This window comes from Triticum urartu, chromosome 3, assembly GCF_003073215.2.
Source record: "Triticum urartu cultivar G1812 chromosome 3, Tu2.1, whole genome shotgun sequence".
Lineage (NCBI taxonomy): Eukaryota > Viridiplantae > Streptophyta > Magnoliopsida > Poales > Poaceae > Triticum > Triticum urartu.
In genome coordinates this window covers 669563875-669584210 of record NC_053024.1, presented here as the reverse complement: position 1 = coordinate 669584210, position 20336 = coordinate 669563875, and the positions used below count along the sequence as shown (strand labels likewise).

Below are 20336 nucleotides of genomic sequence, written 5' to 3'. Positions count from 1 at the left end.
GTGGACCAAAGCTACGGACGGAGTGCCAGCATGGTTTACGATGACAAGTTTGCCATCACATGAGATCTTGAGTTGTGTTAGGGGGTCTGTGATGGGCCACGCAGCAGTAAAAACTGGGATTTTGTCGAACCATATGCCAAGGTACGAGCTGGCGTTGTGGGACTTACTGATGGTGCTTGCTGGCTGGAAGAAGCCGAGCGCGAGCTTGCCGTTTCTTGAGATGAGGTTGGTGCCGATGGCGAGCACTTGGCCTCCTGTAAGAGTATCACTTGCTGCAGAGGAGCATGAAGGGGCGTGCAAGAGGAGAAGCCCGAGCAATATGTAGAGTGGAGGCATGGATGAATGAGTTGGCTAAGAGAGGAAGTATGGTTGGTTGAAGCACGCTGGATGGACGCATGCTCTGCTCTGCTCTTCTATACATAGACGGAAGAAGAGGATTAGAATGGACAATTACGATGAAGGCATATATCATACAGTATATGTTTCAGCTGACTGACAGGGAAGGCACTTGGGATCTAGAAAATTCAGATTGGTTGTTAAGACAGCACTGCATCTGTACCCACTTGAGCTGCCAGTTGAACTATGGTAGCTGTACACCCACATGGTATCTCCCTCTAGATATATATGGTATATTTACATATATACAAGGCAGTATAACAATAAAAACCATGTGCTACCCGGCAGGGTATACTACCTAGCACACTATGGTCTATGGATGAGGACTTTAAATGAAGCTTGGTAAAGTCAACCACAAGGCTACCACCAAGTTTACAAGGGACATTTTGGTGAGCTCTATCTTAGGAAGTGCTAACCATACTACTCCCTCCGTTCCAAATTACTCGTCGCAGAAATGGATGTATCTAGAACTAAAATACATCTAGATACATCCATACTTGCAACAAGTAATTCGGAACGGAGGGAGTATTTAAGAACCCAACAATTAAGGCAATGGCCTGAACGATCATGGACTCATGGTATTAACCTAAATCAGAAAGAGTGTACCATTTACCTCACTTATTGAAGGGTTATCTTTGAATACTACTCCCTCCGTCCCAATAATATAAGACGTTTTTTGACACTACACTAGGGTCAAAAAACAACTTACATTATGGGACAGAGGGAGTATTTCTAAAGATTCTTTTACTAACCCACAATATCTGCTTCAATGAATATATTATGTGAAACTTAAAGCACATAAGAGCTAGGAGTATAAATAAATCACCAATTAACATAGTAACCAAAAGGGGTTGTGGTAGTGTGAATATCAGAGTACCAGACTCACCTCTTCAGCACAGAAATTCAACTTATGCCTAGACAAGCTATGGGGCCATCACAGGCTCACTGGACCAAGGTCTTGTTCACCCAATCCAGATATAAGCTTGAGTGAACTTCTCTGCAAAAATGTATCACACTTGTAAGTGGGAGTGGTTAATCAACATTCTACAGGCATCACAACATAACACTAATCATTTCACAAAAAAACATAACACTAATCATTTCACAAAAAAAAACATAACACTAATCAATATGGACATCAGTAGTGCTAAGGAATTTCTGGAAAATTCTCACTTTATATATGATATACATACAAGATACAATCAACAAAAGCACTTGTTTTCCAATTCAGAGATAGTATATCTTGTCTAATTTCTACCATCTCATTTTATTCTCAAGTGGCTAGGATTCACATATAAATTCTGCCTGTGATATTGATCATCAGAGCTTAGAGAAAACAGGCTTCCGCTTCTCCATGAAAGCTTTGATGGCCTCCATCAGGTCATCAGATCTCAGCATTCCAGAGTTCCAAGTCGCTACATGCTCCAGGCCCTGCTCTACAGTGATATCTCTGCTTCTGAGTAGAACTGCCTTTGTTCCCATCACTGCGTTTGCCGACTTCTCTGATATTTCTGAAACAGTTAAAAAACAAAGTCTCTTAGTTATCATTGGTCGCAACTTGTTGAGTTACATAGTTGCTGGAGAAAAAGTGGTAGGCATAGTTAACAAGAAACTGGTTTACGCAGGGACATCTTATGCATGAATCTGAATTATGGTAACACCCTATGAACATGGAACAGTCAGACCTACATATGTGCATTTACTTACAACTTGGATGAACAAATCCAACTTGCTTCTGACTTGATAGAGGGGTGACACTAGTAAATTGCAAACCCTTTAAACCATTATACAATGCTTTGCTGGATTGATTCAAGTGCATTTGACTTCAAACTACCAGCACTAACTATATGACCCAAACTTTCCAGTTCACTTTTCATGTTGGGAAATGGAGCGCAGCGCCTCTGCAGCCAATCAAGAGAGTGGTGGATTTTGCTACTTAATGTAGTAAGAGAAACATTTAAGCCAGCACTTACAGGATAGGACACTAAGCACACTATAGCAAATGCGCAAAAACCAGGAAATGAGAATATAGATGAATCTTTATGAAAGTTGGGAGAGTTGGAATTCTAGAAAGCCTGTGAAACGTTTAAGCTGAACTAGATACTATATTCAAATACCAGCAGGTCACCAACTGTATTTAAAGACGCAATTCATGCGTGCTGTGAAGTTACTAACATGAAGTTTAACCTCTCTTTTTTCAGAACCAACGGGTTCTGACTGACATAAAATCAAAGATTATCCAGCCAAATGGATCTACGGATTCTAGTTAGATCAACTGCAATCAGAGTACAAACAAGATTTATTGACAGCATATACACAGATACCCAAGAGAGACACCCTTGTTCTTTTTCTTACCAACAAGAACTACATAATGATGTAATGGAATCTTAAGTTCTGCAAACAATGACTCTTTTGTGGGTTGTGAAATTCCAGGCAACATCCCTTATTAGTTTGAACTTTGAATTGCACAATTCATGTTAAACATTTTAGCAGAATACAGAACAGAGGCAACAGCACTGAAAAGAAAGAAAACAGAGAGAAATCATACCTTTGGCAATCTTCGCAACACCGGCATCCAGCTCCTGCTTGGAATCGAACACCCTGGTGACGAGCCCCATCTCCTTGGCCTCCGCGGCGGTGATCCTGCGGCCGGTGAGCGCGAGGTCCGCCGCGTTCCCGTAGCCGACGATCCGCGGCAGGCGCTGCAGCGCGCCGAGGTCGGCGACGATGGCCATGTCCACCTCCTTGAGCACGAAGGTGGCGTCCTTGGAGCAGCAGCGTATGTCGCAGGCGGCCACCAGTTCGACGCCACCGCCGACGCAGGCGCCGTGCACGGCCGCGATGACGGGCTTCCGGCACAGCTCGACGGCGGTGAGCGCGGCCTGCATGCCCAGGATCGCGCGGCGGAGCTCCTCCGCCATGGCCGCGGGGTCGGCGCCGCGGGCGGGGGGCGCGGTGAGCGGGTTCCCGGGCCCGCCGAGCTCGATGCCCGCGCAGAAGTGGGGGCCCGCGGCGGACAGCACGACGGCGCGCGCGGCGGGGATGCGGTCGAGCAGCGCCATGGCGCGCGGGATCTCCGCGAAGGAGTCCGGGCTGAGCGCGTTGAGCTGCGCCGGGCGGCTGAGGCGCACCTCGTACACCGCAGCCGCCGGGTCGGGCCGCGTCACGGCCAAGGCCTTGAAGCCCCGCCGCAGCTCCGCCTCCGCGTCCGACGAGCCCGCGCCGGCCATCTGATGCCGTGTGGGGATTAAACTCTAGCCGCCTGTGCTGCTCTATTGACTGCTGCTGCTGCTGCTAATACGAAGCAAGGAAGCCATCATCATTCATGGTAAAAACCGAAGCTAATCCTCTCTTGTTGTTCTTATGATGGATAAGATAAGCAGCTCGAAAATTACCAGAAAAAATGAACTTATCCGAAGCTTCTATAAGCAGCATCTCCAATATGTAAAGTACATCGTCAAAAAGTGATAGATAAATAATTTACATCATCCAAATATGCTTTTTACATTAAAAAAACATTCAATTCACGTATAATTGATAATGTAAAGGTAGTGCTCCAACAAATAATGTAAAACGGCCAATGGCCTCGCTATAGCCGATGTACATAAGCATTTCAGCCGCACTTCAACCGTTGTATAGCCGCACTCCTTCAATCAAAATTATCCCATAGATATGTAAAATGAACCATTGACGGAGCACCCCAGTGGACAAGGCATGGCGGCCGCCATACCTTGATTGGGTGAAATGAAAATTTTATATGTATGTATGTACTGTTATCGGTGGATATCCTAGAAGCCATGCAATGCTGGGAAATGTCACTACGAGAGAAAGAGGCGGTTCGCTGATAACTGGGCCACGCAGATGCAGCCCACGAACAAACCAAGCCAGTACACACGATGCACGAACCAGCCTGAGCTTTGATGCACGAACCAGCCTGAGCTTTGATGCACGAAGCCGCTAACCAAGTACACACCCACGAAGCAAGGTTTTTAGGGAGATGAAAATCTATATCCAATTTTTTCAGGGATTCAAGCTTCAATGGGTCAAGAGAGGAGCGAATGGAGCTGCTCATGCATGCGCTTAGGACGCGCTTAATATTGGTGCTAGCTCTTTGTCTCTTGATGTAATCCCTGCTTGTCTGATTGACATTTGTACAGTCGGATGCAAATCCCCTTAACACTTAAATAAATTGCCGAGAGGGCGGTTCTCAAAACAAAAACTACACTCTTATGCAGCAGCAATCCTAGAAAGCACGGCGGCTGCTGGCTAGGATGAGGCGGATGACGGGACTGGCAGATGGCCAACAATGGCCGTGGGCTAAGTGTCGCCGTTGAGCAAGCGTGTGCATCAAAAACAATGACTTAAGAATTCGCCACACCTTAAATTTTTTTTCGTCTTCCGCCTCTTTAATGAACAATATTTTTAAACTCAACATGAACTCAAATTTTATACCAAATATAGTCATAATGCAACAAATAGAAGTGCATCATATCAAACGAAATTCGGATCCAACAAATAAAAATGCATATAAACATAGCATCTCAACTTTCATCCTCTTCGTTATCATTAGTCACACTGTAAACATTGCATCATCATCTTCAATGGCTTCTTTGTCGGCGTTCTCAATTTGTTGATGCATTGATGCCGCCACCTCTACCGGAAGCACCTCCATGCCAGTCATGTTGTCATCAAAGCCACCTCTCATGCCACTCATGTTGCCATCGAATCCACCTCCCATGTCACTCATGTTGCCACCGAAGCCACCATTCATGTTGCCACTAAAGGCACTGTCGGTGGCAAAACCGGCGGATCTCGGGTAGGGGGTCCCGAACTGTGCGTCTAGGCCGGATGGTAACAGGAGGCAGGAGACACGAAGTTTTACCCAGGTTCGGGCCCTCTTGATGGAGGTAAAACCCTACATCCTGCTTGATTAATATTGATGATTGGGTAGTACAAGAGTAGATCTACCACGAGATCAGAGAGGCTAGACCCTAGAAGCTAGCCTATGGTATGATTGTATGTTGTGATTGTTGTCCTACGGACTAAAACCCTTCGGTTTATATAGACACCGGAGAGGGTTAGGGTTACACAAGGTCGGTTACAAAGGAGGAGATATCCATATTCGTATTGCCTAGCTTGCCTTCCACGCCAAGTAGAGTCCCATCCGGACACGAGACGAAGTCTTCAATCTTGTATCTTCGTAGTCTAACAGTCCGGCCAATGGAGATAGTCCGGCTGTCCGGAGATCCCCTAATCCAGGACTCCCTTAGGCACCTTCAATGGTGCCACTGAAGGCACCACACATGTTGTCACCAAAGCCATCACCCATGGCACCTCCTATTCCTCCTCCCATCCGCCCATGACACCCCCTATTCAATCCATTCCTCCTCCAATTCCACCAATAATGGCACATGATGTTCCTCCCATTCCTCCTCTCATCATGTTTCTCGTTAGGATGGTCTTCTTCATAATCATTTCGTCGCGACAAAGCTCGACATATGCTTTTGCTTTGGGGGCGAGGCCACTTGTGTCCATAAACATAAACTCGAGGGCCTTCTCCTCCATCATCTTGAGCTCATTGGCCGCCACCTTTCTCTCCTCGGCCGCCACCCTCCGTCGCTTGGCTCCCGGCACCCTCCTCCATTTCTTTCAATTTGAACATTTTTTCTTCAGCATACCCTTTCCTTGAATGACAATGACGTCAAATCCTTCTTTATGATCATTGTCTTTGGCCTTCGAACCCTTTGCTTTTTTCACTTTCGTCCGGCCTATATGTTTTGGTCGTTGAGTGAGGAGTGAGGCTCATTTTTCTCTCCTCACCCCCACCATCGTCATCTTCATCTTCATGATCAACAATCAAACTTTTCTTCCTCGGAGATAAATTTCTCAATTCTTCCACTTCTCATCCTTGAGCTCTTTTGTAGCAATGATGGAAAATGAAGGGGTTTCCATTCTTTTTCTTCTTCTCCCCGTTCTTGTTTCTTTCTCGGAACAAACCTTAGGCAATCATTTTCTACAACAAGACAACAAAAATAGCATCATCATTTTAGGAACATATGCATACTTGGGCAAATGTAGAAAAATACACAAAAGTAGCAAAGCAATTACCATGTCACTATCACCGCAACCACTAGGGTTCATGCGATCAAAATTGGTCGAGCAACCTGCCCACTTTTGCCATTCGCCCTTGATGGTGCCCCGTTGTTGACGAATGGAATCCCTCGATCGCTAGTGCCCTGTGACGACCCAAGACCGACGCTCCAGAAGCCTTCCATGTTTTTCGTTGTTGCCGTGTGTTTCATTTGTTTGTTGCATTCATCATGTCATCATTTGCATTGCATCGGTTGTCCGCTACCATCGTTTTCATAAAACTTGCATCCGTTCGTAGTTGTCGCGTCCCCCCTTGCCTTCGTTGACCGATCCGAGTCCAATCGGGTTTCGATTCCCTCTTGTCAAATCACCTAACCCCTCTTTGCACAATGCATCGATCCCTCACCCGCGTCCAAAACTCTCCGTACCCGAACCGCACTGTCGTTACCGATGGGTCCGGATCATCCCCAAACATCCCTAAAACATATTTGGTTTCTTATTTAGATTACCTAACCTATTTATTTTGGGCCATCCGATTATGATCGGAGGGACCAAGTAGCCCCTAAGCTAACCAACCACCTATATAAACAACCTAACCCTAGACCTAGGTTGTCCCATCCATCCATTCCATCCCGCAGCCGCCGCCACTCCACCAAATCCCCCTCGGGATCCATCCCCAACCAACCAGCCTCCACCTCGCACCTCACGATCTCCTCCCGATCCAAACCCTCCCCGACCACCTTCCTTGTTTTCCTCTCCCCAAATCATCAGCAGTCAACCAGTGCAAGCATCGGCCCCGCTTGATCTGGATCATACCGAGGCAACATCCTCTGTCCTCAAGCACGAGAGGAGCTCGCCTGGGCCTCACCTCCGGGACCCCGTCGCCGGAGCCGGCCGCAGCACTTCGTCGGGTCTCCTTTGTCTTCCTGTTTCTTCTCGTCCGAGCTCTCCTCAGCTCTCTTGTTTTTCTTCCTTGCTGCCACAGGAGCCCTCCACCATGGCCGCCGAGAAGAGCTCGCGTCCCCGTGCCCAGATGCTCCACCACCGCCTTGCCTCGTCGCCCGCCTGCATGCTCGAGGACACCCGAGGCCGTGCCTCCTCTTCCCTCCTCTGCTCGATCCGGAATGGATCGTGAGCACCGAGCGCCTCCCCGCGGCCTCGCATGTCCATGTCGTCAGCGACAACAGCAGCAGTAGGTCATGTCGTCGGCCTCCACCCTACCTCGCTCGGTGCTCAAGCACCACCACGCCGCCCTTACCTTCCCTTCCTTCCTCTCCCTTCTCATGTTCTTTCTCATATCTCTCTCTATGTCTGCTCGTACAGGGAGCCCGACATGGCGTCCTTGGAGTTTTCAGGCAGCATAGCGCCTCAAGCTCGTCCGCCTCCCCAAGCCGTGCCCTCGCCTGCCGTCCTGCCGCCGCGTCCGTCTTCCCCAGGCGCTCGAGCCCGAGCCAGGAGACGAGCAGCTCGTTCGATCCCTGATAACCCACAAGTATAGGGGATCGCAACAGTTTTCGAGGGTAGAGTATTCAACCCAAATTTATTGATTCGACACAAGGGGGGCCAAATAGTATTCTCAAGTATTAGCAGCTAAGTTGTCAATTCAACCACACCTAGAAACTTAATATTTGCAGCAAAGTAATATGATAATAGCGGTAACGATAGCAAAAGTAATATTTTTGGTTTTATAGTGATTGTAACAGTAGCAATGGAAAAGTAAATAAGCGAAGAACAATATATGAAAAGCTCGTAGGCAATGGATCAGTGATGGATAATTATGCCAGATGCGATCAGTCATGCAACAGTTATAACCTAGGTGACACAGAACTAGCTCCAGTTCATCAATGTAATGTAGGCATGTATTCCGAATATAGTCATACGTGCTTATGGAATGACATCTTTTGCCCTACCCTCCCATGGCAACGGGGGCCTATTGGAAACTAAGGGATATTAAGGCCTCCTTTTAATAGAGTACCAGACCAAAGCATTAACACATAGTGAATACATGAACTCCTCAAACTACGGTCATCACCGGTAAGTATCCCGATTATTGTCACTTCGGGGTTAACGGATCATAACACATAATAGGTGACTATAGACTTGCAAGATAGGATCAAGAACTCAGATACATTCATGAAAACATAATAGGTTCAGATCTGAAATCATGGCACTCGGGCCCTAGTGACAAGCATTAAGCATAGCAAAGTCATAGCAACATCAATCTCAGAACATAGTGGATACTAGGGATCAAGCCCTAACAAAACTAACTCGATTACATGATAAATCGCATCCAACCCATCACCGTCCAGCAAGCCTACGATGGAATTACTCACACACAGCGATGAGCATCATGAAATTGGTGATGGACGAAGGTTGATGATGACGATGGCGACGGATTCCCCTCTCCGGAGCCCCGAACGGACTCCAGATCAGCCCTCCCGGGAGAGATTAGGGCTTGGCGGCGGCTCCATATCGTAAAACGCGATGAATCCTTCTCTCTGTTTTTTTCTCCCGAACACGAATAAATGGAGTCAAGATGGACGTCGGTGGAGCATCAGGGGGCCCACGAGGCAGGGGCGCGCCTAGGGGGTAGGTGCGCCCCCACCCTCGTGGACAGGGTGTGGGCCCCCTGACGTGGATCTTTTCGCCAGTATTTTTTATATATTCCAAAAATAATATTAGTTGATTTTCAGGTCATTTTGAGAACTTTTATTTCTGCACAAAAATAACACCATGGCTTTTCTGCTGAAAACAGCGTCAGTCCGGGTTAGTTCCATTAAAATCATGCAAGTTAGAGTCCAAAACAAGGGCAAAAGTGTTTGGAAAAGTAGATACGACGGAGACGTATCAACTCCCCCAAGCTTAAACATTTCCTTGTCCTCAAGCAATTCAGTTGATCAACTGAAAGTGATAAAGAAAAACTTTTACAAACTCTGTTTGCTCTTGTTGTTGCAAATATGTAAAGCCAGCATTCAAGTTTTCAGCAAAGATTATGAACTAACTGAAGGAAATATGCCCTAGAGGCAATAATAAAGTTATTATTTATTTCCTTATATCATGATAAATGTTTATTATTCATGCTAGAATTGTATTAACCAGAAACATAATACATGTGTGAATACATAGACAAACAGTATGTCACTAGTATGCCTCTACTTGACTAGCTCATTGATCAGAGATGGTTAAGTTTCCTAACCATAGACAAAGAGTTGTCATTTGATTAATGAGATCGCATCATTAGGAGAATGATGTGATTCACTTGACCCATTCCGTTAGCTTAGCGCCCGATCGTTTAGTATGTTGCTATTGCTTTCTTCATGACTTATACATGTTCCTATGACTATGAGATTATGCAACTCCCGTTTACCGGAGGAACACTTTGTGTGCTACCAAACGTCACTACGTAACTGGGTGATTATAAAGGTGCTCTACAGGTGTCTCCAAAGGTACTTGTTGGGTTGGCGTATTTCGAGATTAGGATTTGTCACTCTGATTGTCGGAGAGGTATCTCTGGGCCCTCTCGGTAATGCACATCACTTAAGCCTTGCAAGCATTGCAACTAATGAGTTAGTTGCAGGATGATGTATTACGGAACGAGTAAAGAGACTTGCTGGTAACGAGATTAAACTAGGTATTGAGATACCGACGATCGAATCCCGGGCAAGTAACATACCGATGACAAAGGGACAACGTATGTTGTTATGCGGTCTGACCGATAAAGATCTTCGTAGAATATGTGGGAGCCAATATGAACATCCAGGTTCCGCTATTGGTTATTGACCGAAGACGTGTCTCGGTCATGTCTACATAGTTCTCGAACCCGTAGGGTCCGCACGCTTAACGTTTCGATGACAGTTATATTATGAGTTTATATGTTTTGATGCACCGAAGGTTGTTCGGAGTCCCAGATGTGATCACGGACATAACGAGGAGTCTCGAAATGGTCGAGACATGAAGATTGATATATTGGAAGCCTATGTTTGGATATCGGAAGTGTTCCGGGTGAAATCGGGATTTTACCGGAGTACCGGGAGGTTACCGGAACCCCCCGGGGACTTAATGGGCCTTAATGAGCCTTAATGGGCCTTTGGTGGAAGAGAGGAGAGGCGGCCAGGGCAAGGGCTGCGCCCCCTCCCCCTAGTCCGAATAGGACAAGGAGAGGGGGGCGGCGCCCCCCCTTCCTTCTTCTCCTCCACCTCTTTCCCCTCTCTCTCCTAGTCCAACAAGGAAAAGGGGGAGTCCTACTCCCGGTAGGAGTATGACTCCTCCTGGCGTGCCCCTCTCTAGGCCGACCGCACCCCCCTTGCTCCTTTATATACGGGGGCAGGGGGCACCCCATAGACACAACAATTGATCGTTTGATCTTTTAGCCGTGTGCGGTGTCCCCCTCCACAATAGTCCACCTCGATAATACTGTAGCGGTGCTTAGGCGAAGCCCTGCGTCGGTAGAACATCATCATCGTCACCACACCGTCGTGCTGACGAAACTCTCCCTCAACACTCGGCTGGATCGGAGTTCGAGGGACGTCATCGGGCTGAACGTGTGCTGAACTCGGAGGTGTCGTGCGTTCGGTACTTGATCGCTCGGATCGTGAAGACGTACGACTACATCAACCGCGTTGTGCTAACGCTTCCGCTTTCGGTCTATGAGGGTACGTGGACAACACTCTCCCCTCTCGTTGCTATGCATCACCATGATCTTGCGTGTGCGTAGGAAATTTTTTGAAATTACTACGTTCCCCAACACTAACCGTATTCACAATAACATTTAGGTCTCATGTTTACTCATATCAATGGCATAATAAACTAGCGAGCAATAATAATAAATCTTGGATGACAACACTTTCTCAAAACAATCATAATATGATATAACAAGATGGTATCTCGCTAGCCCTTTCTGAAACCGCAAAACATAAATGCAGAGCACCTTTAAAGATCAAGGACTGACTAGACATTGTAATTCATGGTAGAAGAGATCCAGTCAAGTCATACTCAATGTAAACTAACAATAATACATGCAAATGACAGCGGTGCTCTCACTACAAAAAAATACACTTCCGTGATGATACGTGTTTGTCACAGTAGGTCGCGTTTTCTGTCATGCATGTACATCCATGACCAATTTATGACAGAATCAAGATAGTCATACCTGTGCTGTCATAGAAGTGTTCCATGACATTGCCAAAATTATCATCACGGAAGTGTCCACTTCCATGACGATAAATCGCGCATCACAGAAGTGCTTTCATCAAGGGTGACCGACACATGGCATCCACCGTAACGGAACGCCGTTAAGCTATCGGGTCGGATTTTGGATCCGATAACCCGTTAATAGCCACGACCAATGCCGATTTTCCACGTGTAAAATTCTCATTGGCTGACGGATCCAACGGGCGAGATGGGCCTATGATATGTTGACACGTGGATCGGCGCAAAAGTAGCCCACAAATATTAAATGGGCCGGCCCAACCGAAGGCCCATAAGATTTAGCGGACCATAATGGGCCGGCCCAGCTAAAGGCCCACAAAATTTAGCGGACCATAATGGACCAACCCAGCTAAAGGCCCACACGATTTTGCAGACCATAATGGGCTGGCCCAGCTAAAGGCCCACAAGATTTTGCGGACCATAATGGGCCGGGCCAGCTAAAGGCCCACAAGATTCTGCCGACCATAATGGGCCAGCCCAGCTAAAGGCCCAACATTCTCTTTCAAATAGGCCCGTCAACGGCCTGTCCTAAACTTGTCATCAACGCGGCCCATGGTCACTTCTGGCCCGTTAACAGTCCGCTAAGTAATTGGGCCGAATTACGGCCTGGTGTATTTCCGGCCTGTTAAAGGTCCGGCTTCATTTGGGCCCATTTACAGGCCATCAAAACTTTTGGCCCATAAACGACCGTGAAGGATTTGGGTCATATTCGGCCATGTCTGACATTCGGCCTGTTAGAGGTCCACTATAGCTTTGGGCCAGTTTCGGTCTGTTGTCATTTTCGGCCTGTTAAAGCTGGACGTAAACCATGGGCCATATGTGGCCCAACGTCATATCGGGCCCATTAACGGCCCATATAGAAATGACGATAATCTAGCCCGACCGAAGTTCCGGCCTGTTAAAGGCCCGTGTATTAGGTCGGCGCATTTACGGCCCGTCCGAATTTCGGCCTGTTAAAGTCCAGTGGGTTATTTGGCACAATCAGGGCCCAATCTCACTTTAGGTCTATTAAAGGCCCATGTATTTTATGGGCTCGAGATATTTACACCTGTAAACGACCTATTTTTACTTGAGGGCCCAGATTATGTTTAGGCATGTTAAAGGCCCACTATGGGCACAGGCCTACCAGAAAAATATGAAAACTTATGCTGATTTAGGCCCAGATATTTTTAGTGGGCTACATGCCAATTTCGGCCCGTAATCGTTTTTAGCCCAATTGGAATGGGCCCGACGAATGTTGGCTTGTTGGGCTCCTACGAAGCTTTCAGCCGATTACATTATTAAGATAAACCTACACTATACAAAAATAGCGTCGTAATTACTGCAGCCTGAGGCAGCATCATAAATGTTGTATCACAACAAAATAAATTCCAACCATACAACAAAAGGCCTGTTGGCATAAAGTTTACAGTCCTTCCAGATAAAAGCACCATCAGATGTATAGAAGCACAGATCATTTGACCTGAGTGCTAATGTTTCAGGCTGTAGAATCTGATGGAGCAGCACGATCTCCACCTTTTTTCCGCCATTGCTCTTGAACAACGAAGCGAATGTCTGATAGTCTGGTTTCAAAACCATTCATATCTTGACGACATTTCTCAACCACTATTCTTGTTTCCGAAACAACGTCCATTAGGGATTGGACTTGTGTCTGGAGCACAGATATATCACTCTGTCTAGCAGGAAGATTTTGTTCAGTAGGCGACTTGGACGAGGTTACCTTGACAACCAACCCAGAATTACGCAGGAAGGTGCTTTTTGCACTGTTAGTGGAGAGATACTAACGCACTACAGCAAGAGGTGACATTGTTCTTGTAGTAGCCTCGTCACCTTCAGGTGGTTGTGGCTGTTCAATCATTTGTTCCATAGCTTCCTGAAAGTTTGAACTTGTAGATTAGTGTACCAGATAAGTTACTAATGAGACAAAACAAACAAAGTAGGTTAAACGTTTATACATAACGTATTTTGGTGAACTACTGTAATACATTAGCATGTATTGTAGTGCCAACTACATAATAAAATCACTTTCGGAACATATGTCCATGTAGCATGCCTACTATATTGTCTATTTCCTCACATTCGTTGACATCTAAGGATAAAGAGACATGGTTTAAAGTAGGATGAACATAGTATGACATCATTCATATCATGGGCAAACAGATATAAAATAAACAGGCTATTTTATCATTGTGTGCGCACGTGAACATAACAACTAGATTACAGATCAAGACCAAAAGAATATCCTTCATCTCTTTTAAACCATGTAAGGTGAAATGATACATTAAGACAACTGTGAATAAAAGTGAACAGAGTAACTGGCATTGGCTGCAAACCAAGTAGTTAAATGAACACATCACAATACCAATCAGTTCAAGGCAGCAGGAGTAAGGACTTACAACAGCGGCTTGAACTGGTGTGCTCATGCCCTTCATCTTGCTGGTGTGGCAATCCTTGAAGATTTGCACTGCATTCGGTTTAGGTTCTTTTTGGTCTGCACGGGATTTCCTCTGTATTTGGAACAAGTCAATATAGATACGATAATATGGCACAAAAAAGAAGGAAGTAGCAGCTATTTACAAGAGCCTCGCAGTGTGCAATATAGCTACGAGATCCTGTGGTCTGTTGGAATTTCACTTTAGAACGGTTGGTTTTGTTCTTCAAACAGTTAGCCTAGAAGAAGATACACTTGTAAGCCTAGAAGAAGATACACTTGTAAGGCACATACATAAATACAAGTTCAATATGTGGTCTGATCAAATACATATAGCCTACCTGATACTTTGGATCAAACCAGTGTTTAACGAGGGCTGTCCAGTCTTCATCTGTAATATATTCCACTGGAGATGTTTGGGCGATTTCATTGTTAGCCTTGCCTTCAAAGTGAGATTTTCTAAGGTGGTACCGATACTGTCATAGAGTAGACTGAAAAACATGAGTGCATGCTTGTCTATTTGCATCATCTTTCAGATCCAACTTGAACCTCATCTGTTGAAAAAAGAATGTGAGTCTTATTAGGAGGAAGCTAGAAAGTATGGGACAGAGCAAGACAATATTACTAATTGCGATGAATAACATTACTTACGGATAAATGGTCAAGGAAGGTGTTAAACTAGGCATTGTCTTTCTCATTCCTGTACTGGATCCACGTTGGGAGGATACGTGCATGACACCTAACGGCAACGGCTGCCTCTGATACTAACTTGGCTGACTCTGTAGCATCACGTGGCCTTTTTAAACCTGCCTCAAAATGGATCTCCATTCTTCCTCCTTTAGATTTTGTTAATCTGTCAAACATTATCCCTGATGTCTGTTTCCGCATGCGCCGTGGTGCTAGTTCAACAACGAATATGGAAAGTGTTAGTGTACATCAAACTGTGAGAGTACATATAAAGGAGCATGCAACTGCAACTTGACTCGGTCAGGTACCGTCTTGGTGTTGATGCTCATGAGGTTCATCTGATCTTGCCAAGTCCTGTTGTGTCACTAGTGCTTCGGAAGTAGTGTTAGGTGTGAAGGCAGCTTGGGAACTGGCTAGTTCCGGTGCAAACGAACAAGTAACTGGTTGAGATGTTGGTACAGTTGAAGCGGATGCTGCAGCTGGTGGAGCAGGTGATACTGTGTTTGTAGATTTAGCCGGTGGACTTGGACCTTCTACTGCACTATAAGTACCAGCAGAATCTCGACGGCAGAACCTTTTCCGTTTCATCGGACGAGTAACAGCACTCCCTACTATATTATTTTTCTTGCTCTTTTTTGACTTTGCCATGTCAAGCTGTACCCACAACACAAAAGAATAAAATCACTCTTCAGAACTCATTGATGCATGATACAGACAAGCAATACTTTGATGTAAGACAACCGTATGAGGATGGAATATGTAAGAAAAACAGGACGGCATGACATATTCACAGCTACGATGTGCAAACTAAGCAGAAGAATTTTCAAGAAAATAGAAGTAATGCAAGTTAGACACCATATGAAAGATGCAACCAATATTACTCTACCAAGTTAAAAGTGTCTTGTCATAAGTGGCAATTCGAAAAATTAGAAGCAGTACAACGTAAAAATCAATGCAAGATGCAACCACTATCAAACTGCCATGTTAAAAGCGTCCAATCATGAGTGACTGATGCGGGATACACAACAGCAGTACTTTGATGTAAGAACATGGTATTATAGATAGATGCGGTGTATTCTAGACACAGAAAGCCATGTCATATGCACATGTATAACGTATAAACTCAGCAGGTGCAATTTAATCAAAATAGAAGAAATACAGGCTAGACAACATATGCAACATGAAACCAATTATCACACTGTCAACTTAGAGCAAGCACCTGCGATGGTGGAGTACGGGAGATGAACTCATCATGTAGACTTGGGACTTCAACTTCATTAGCAGTAACAGTGGCAAATCTAGAGAGTCTTTGTTTGCGTCGGTGCGGAGGACCACCAACATCCGCTAACTTACTCTTTTCCTTCCTATTTTCTGATATTGCCTTATGAAGTCAAAACCACAAGAAGATGAATAAAATTAGCTCAGCATAACTGGTTGATGCATGATACAGACGAACACTACTTTAATGTAAGGCAAGCGCAGGATAGGAGGATGGAATATATACAAAAAAAAGACAGCGTTTCATATTCACACGTACGATAGCGTGTCTTATGGGTAAGTAATCATTCCAGGTATAAGTTGTAAGCTACGCAGATGCAATTCAACATAATCATAAGCAATACAAACTAGACATCATACGGAAAACACAACCACGTATAACAGTTCCAAGTAAGAGCAAGCACCGGTGATGGTGGAGTAGGGGAGATGTACTCATCATGTACATGTATGTTCTAGAAACAGGAACACGTGTCATATTCACAGGCATTATGTGTAAAGTAAGCAGATGCAATTCAAGTTAGAAGCAATACAAGCTAGACATCATACGCAACATGCAACCACATATAATAGTGACAAGTTAGAGCAAGCACCTGTGATGGTGGAGTAGGGGAGTCATCATCTACACAGCTACGTTGACTGTCCAGCCTTGTGTTGTCTTGCGAATCTTGTTGGGAGGATGGCGGAGTAGAATCTGTAGAGACCCCCTGTTTGAGTTGCTCCGAAGGACCACCATCATCCACTGCCGGACTAATTTCCTTCAGCTGTAATGATTTTGCATTGTGAAGTCAACCCGATAAGAAAAAGGGATTAGAAACACTGCAAGACACCATATGGAAGGTGCAATCAATATCACTCTGCCAAGTTAAAACTGTCTCGCCATAGGTGGCGTTCATCAAACTAGAAGCAATACATGCTAGAAATCATATTCAAGACGCAAACCAATATCACACTGCCAACTTAAAGGTGTCCCATCATAAGTGACTGATGCAGGATACACAAGAAGAGTAGTTTCATGTAAGAACATGGTGTGATAGACAGATATAGTATGTACCAAAAACAGGAAAGCGTGTCATATTCACATGTATCATGTGTAAGCTAAGCAGATGCAGTTTACACTAATTAGGAGCAATACGAGCTAGACACCATATGCAACATGCAACCAGATATCACACTGCCAACTTAGAGCAAGCACCTTGGATGGTTGAGTAGGGGAGCGGAGACTTGGACCTTGTAATGCACTATCAGTACAAGGAGAATCGGTACAGATGCTCCGTTTACGTTGCTGCAGAGGACCACCACATCGCCTTCCTTACTCTTTTCCTTCCCCTTTCTTGATTTTGCCTTGTCAAGTCAAACCCACTAGAAAAAGGAATAAAATTTGCTCTTCAGAACTCATTGATGCATGATACTGACGAACACTACTTTCATGTAAGACAGCCGCATGATAGGAGGATGGAATATGTATGAAAAACAGGACGACGTGATATATTGACATGTATGATGTATAAAGTGTAAACTAAGCACAAGGTGCTTGAACTTGTTAGAATCGATGCAAGCTAGAAACCATATGAAAGATGAAACCAATATCACTCTGCCAAATTAAAAGGGTGCCCTAACAAATGTATTTGACCAAATTAGAAGCAATACATGGCAACAGGCTAGAAATAATATGCAATATGCAACGAATAAAGGTGACTCATCGTAAGTGATTGATGCAGGATACAGAAGAGAGGTAGTTTCATGTAAGAACAAGGTTAACACATAGATGTAGTGTGTACCAAAAATAGAAAGGCATGTCATATTCACAGGTATAGTGTGTAAACTAAGCAGATGCAATTTACCCTAATTAGAAGCATTACAAGCTAGACACTGTATGCAACATGCAACCACATATCACACTGCCAAGTAAGAGCAAGCACCTGTGATGGTGGTGTGGGGGAATTGCGGTGATCAACTAGAGAGCTACGTTGACTATCTTCATTTAGCCTTGTTGTTTCTTGAGAATCATGTGGGGAGGATGACACTGCACTCTTTAAACGAGTATGTGGTCTCACAGTAACCCACCCGGGTGACTGTCTCATCATAAGTGATTGACGAGGGATACAAAAGAGCATTAGTTTGATGTACGAACATGGTTAATAGACATATGTAGTATGTATCGAAAACAGGAAGGCATGTCATTATCAAAGGTATAATGTGTAAAGTAAGCAGATGCAATTTAACCAAATTGGAAGCAATACAAGCTAGACACCATATGCAACATGCAACCACATTTGACAGCGCGAAGTTAAAGCAAGCACCTGGGATGGTTGTGTGTGGCAATTGAGATCATCAACTACAGAGCTACGTTTACTGTCTCCAACTGCTGACACTGCACCCGTTAGAGCGCTGGAACACTTAGTGCTTATCTTCGAATTACACTGGAGCGACTTCTGTCTTTTCTTTTCTGCATTCATCAACACTGCGTCAGAATCTGAAATACCCATGCATAAAAAAACAATAGTGTGAGTATGGGTGAAGTGTGTGCACAATTAGTACAGTGTAAAGGTAGCAAATAACAGGTCGGTGAGAAATAAATGACGAGAGACATATGATAGCTCTACAACATGCATGGCACACTAAATTACTACAGGATTCTATGAAAATAACAGTCGACTGAAAGCAAATAGGTCAGTACATTTTTTCTGCACCATCCGATGTACAAAGAACGGGCAAATCGCCTTCATCTACCTCCAGCCAGTCAGTGTTGACGATCTTCCTCGAAACGCCAGCGACCACCGGCCTAGTATTCCTCCCCTGCCTGCGCCCTCCTCTTGACCTCACCGCACCGCCGTGCTTGGCACCGCCCTCCCGGCCATCCATTCAAGCCCCGCCGACCTCCAGATCGGACGCAAGCAGCTCCTGCGCCCCACACCCCGCTTCCCCGGGGAACAGGCGGACTAGGTGCTCCGCGCGCCTAAGCGCGTGCTGCTTCTTTTAATTGCGGTTCGAATGACCCTGAATTGAAATCCAGGCAGGCTACTGACCTCTAGCAAAGGTGAAATAGTAAGGGAGGAAACCTTGTGCATTTAGTATCACGAAGAAGATGCAGTAAGAAGCGCTCAACTAGTTTCTTTCGTGGGATGAATACGGTGTGAGCGGAGACGTAAGATTTGCACGAATATGGGAAGAGGAGTACCTCTTTCTGCTGGCAGTGTTGTGTCCTCCTTCTGTTTTTCCGACGATCTTCTTGTTGTTCGCCGGAAACCAGAAGTTGTGGAGGACGGTGCAGCCTTGGACGAACCCATGGCCAAGTTGTTGAGTGTGGTGTGGTGGCCGTCTGTCGACGGCGGGGAAGCAGATCCGAGGCGGCGAACGACGGCGTAGCGGGAACAGCTCCGGTGCGGTGGACGGTTGCGACAGTGGAGCCGCAGCAGTGAGGCGCAGGACGGCGTGGTCGGAGTGGTTCTGGTACGGCGCACGTCGGCGTCGGCGTCGTGGAGGCAGCTCTGCCTCGGCTTCAGCTGCTAAGTCCTTGAGGGCGTTGCGGTTGCGGTTGCGTTGGACGATGGCGTCGGGGTACCGGCTCCGGCGTGATGGAGGAGGGCGGCGGTGGATTGGCCGCTATGGGTGGAGGACAAAGGAGACTGGGGTTTCGCGGCTAGTGGAGAGGGCGTTTTCGCGCCCACGGAGTATGAATGGGGAAACGGAGGGAGGCGGGGAACTAAGGGGGAACAATGTTTCGGTTTGAGACGCGCTTGTTTGAAATTTGGGGAAAGTTACAAACTTTCCCCCATCTAAAATTTCGGATATATTGCGGGTTGGGGGTAGGACAGTCATGTCAGGTGTCCCAAATGTGGGCGGGATAGATTTCGGCCGAGCGCATGGGTAGGCGCCCACGGCGTACGAATGCTTCTCTGGCGTCTTGGTGAAGTTACAAACCTACTCCGGTTTAGACCTTTGGACATCGGGCTGATAGGCTACACGGGCCAGAGTCAGGACAGTAATTTCCTACCACCAAAACATTAGTCTCGCGCGGTTTCGGGTGACCAGAGGCCTATTTGGCGCTTCGTTCAATATTTGGGAGCAGAAGCATTAACGTTTTTGGTTCTCTTGAATTGAACTTTCAGGATTTGTCAAACTTCACAAATCTTTACTCTTGAAAATCCTAAAGCTACGATTATTTTGGATGAAGGGGGTACATTTGAATATACATTGTACACGAGTATATATTAAAAAATATGCAACTTACCTCAGTTCATGCATG

At 45.7% G+C, this 20336-nt stretch overlaps 1 protein-coding gene across 1 annotated transcript; it reads right to left on the bottom strand.

Annotated features, from left to right (window-relative positions):
* Positions 1–1551: 1551 nt before the first annotated feature.
* Positions 1552–3751, bottom strand: LOC125545800 (delta(3,5)-Delta(2,4)-dienoyl-CoA isomerase, peroxisomal-like). Its single transcript, XM_048709839.1, has 2 exons — positions 2945–3751; positions 1552–1907 (listed from the first exon to the last, which is right to left on the bottom strand). The coding sequence occupies exons 1-2, from the start codon at positions 3624–3626 to the stop codon at positions 1717–1719; spliced, it is 873 nt and encodes a 290-aa protein (XP_048565796.1). The 5' UTR covers positions 3627–3751; the 3' UTR covers positions 1552–1716.
* Positions 3752–20336: the final 16585 nt, after the last annotated feature.

Bases quoted from the DNA above. Each gene is read 5' to 3' on its own strand.
- LOC125545800 (XM_048709839.1), bottom strand. From the start codon at position 3,626: ATGGCCGGCGCGGGCTCGTCGGACGCGGAGGCGGAGCTGCGGCGGGGC. The intron at 1,908-2,944 runs GTATGATTTCTC...TAACTGTTTCAG, and splicing joins TGTTGCGAAGATTGCCAAAG to AAATATCAGAGAAGTCGGCA.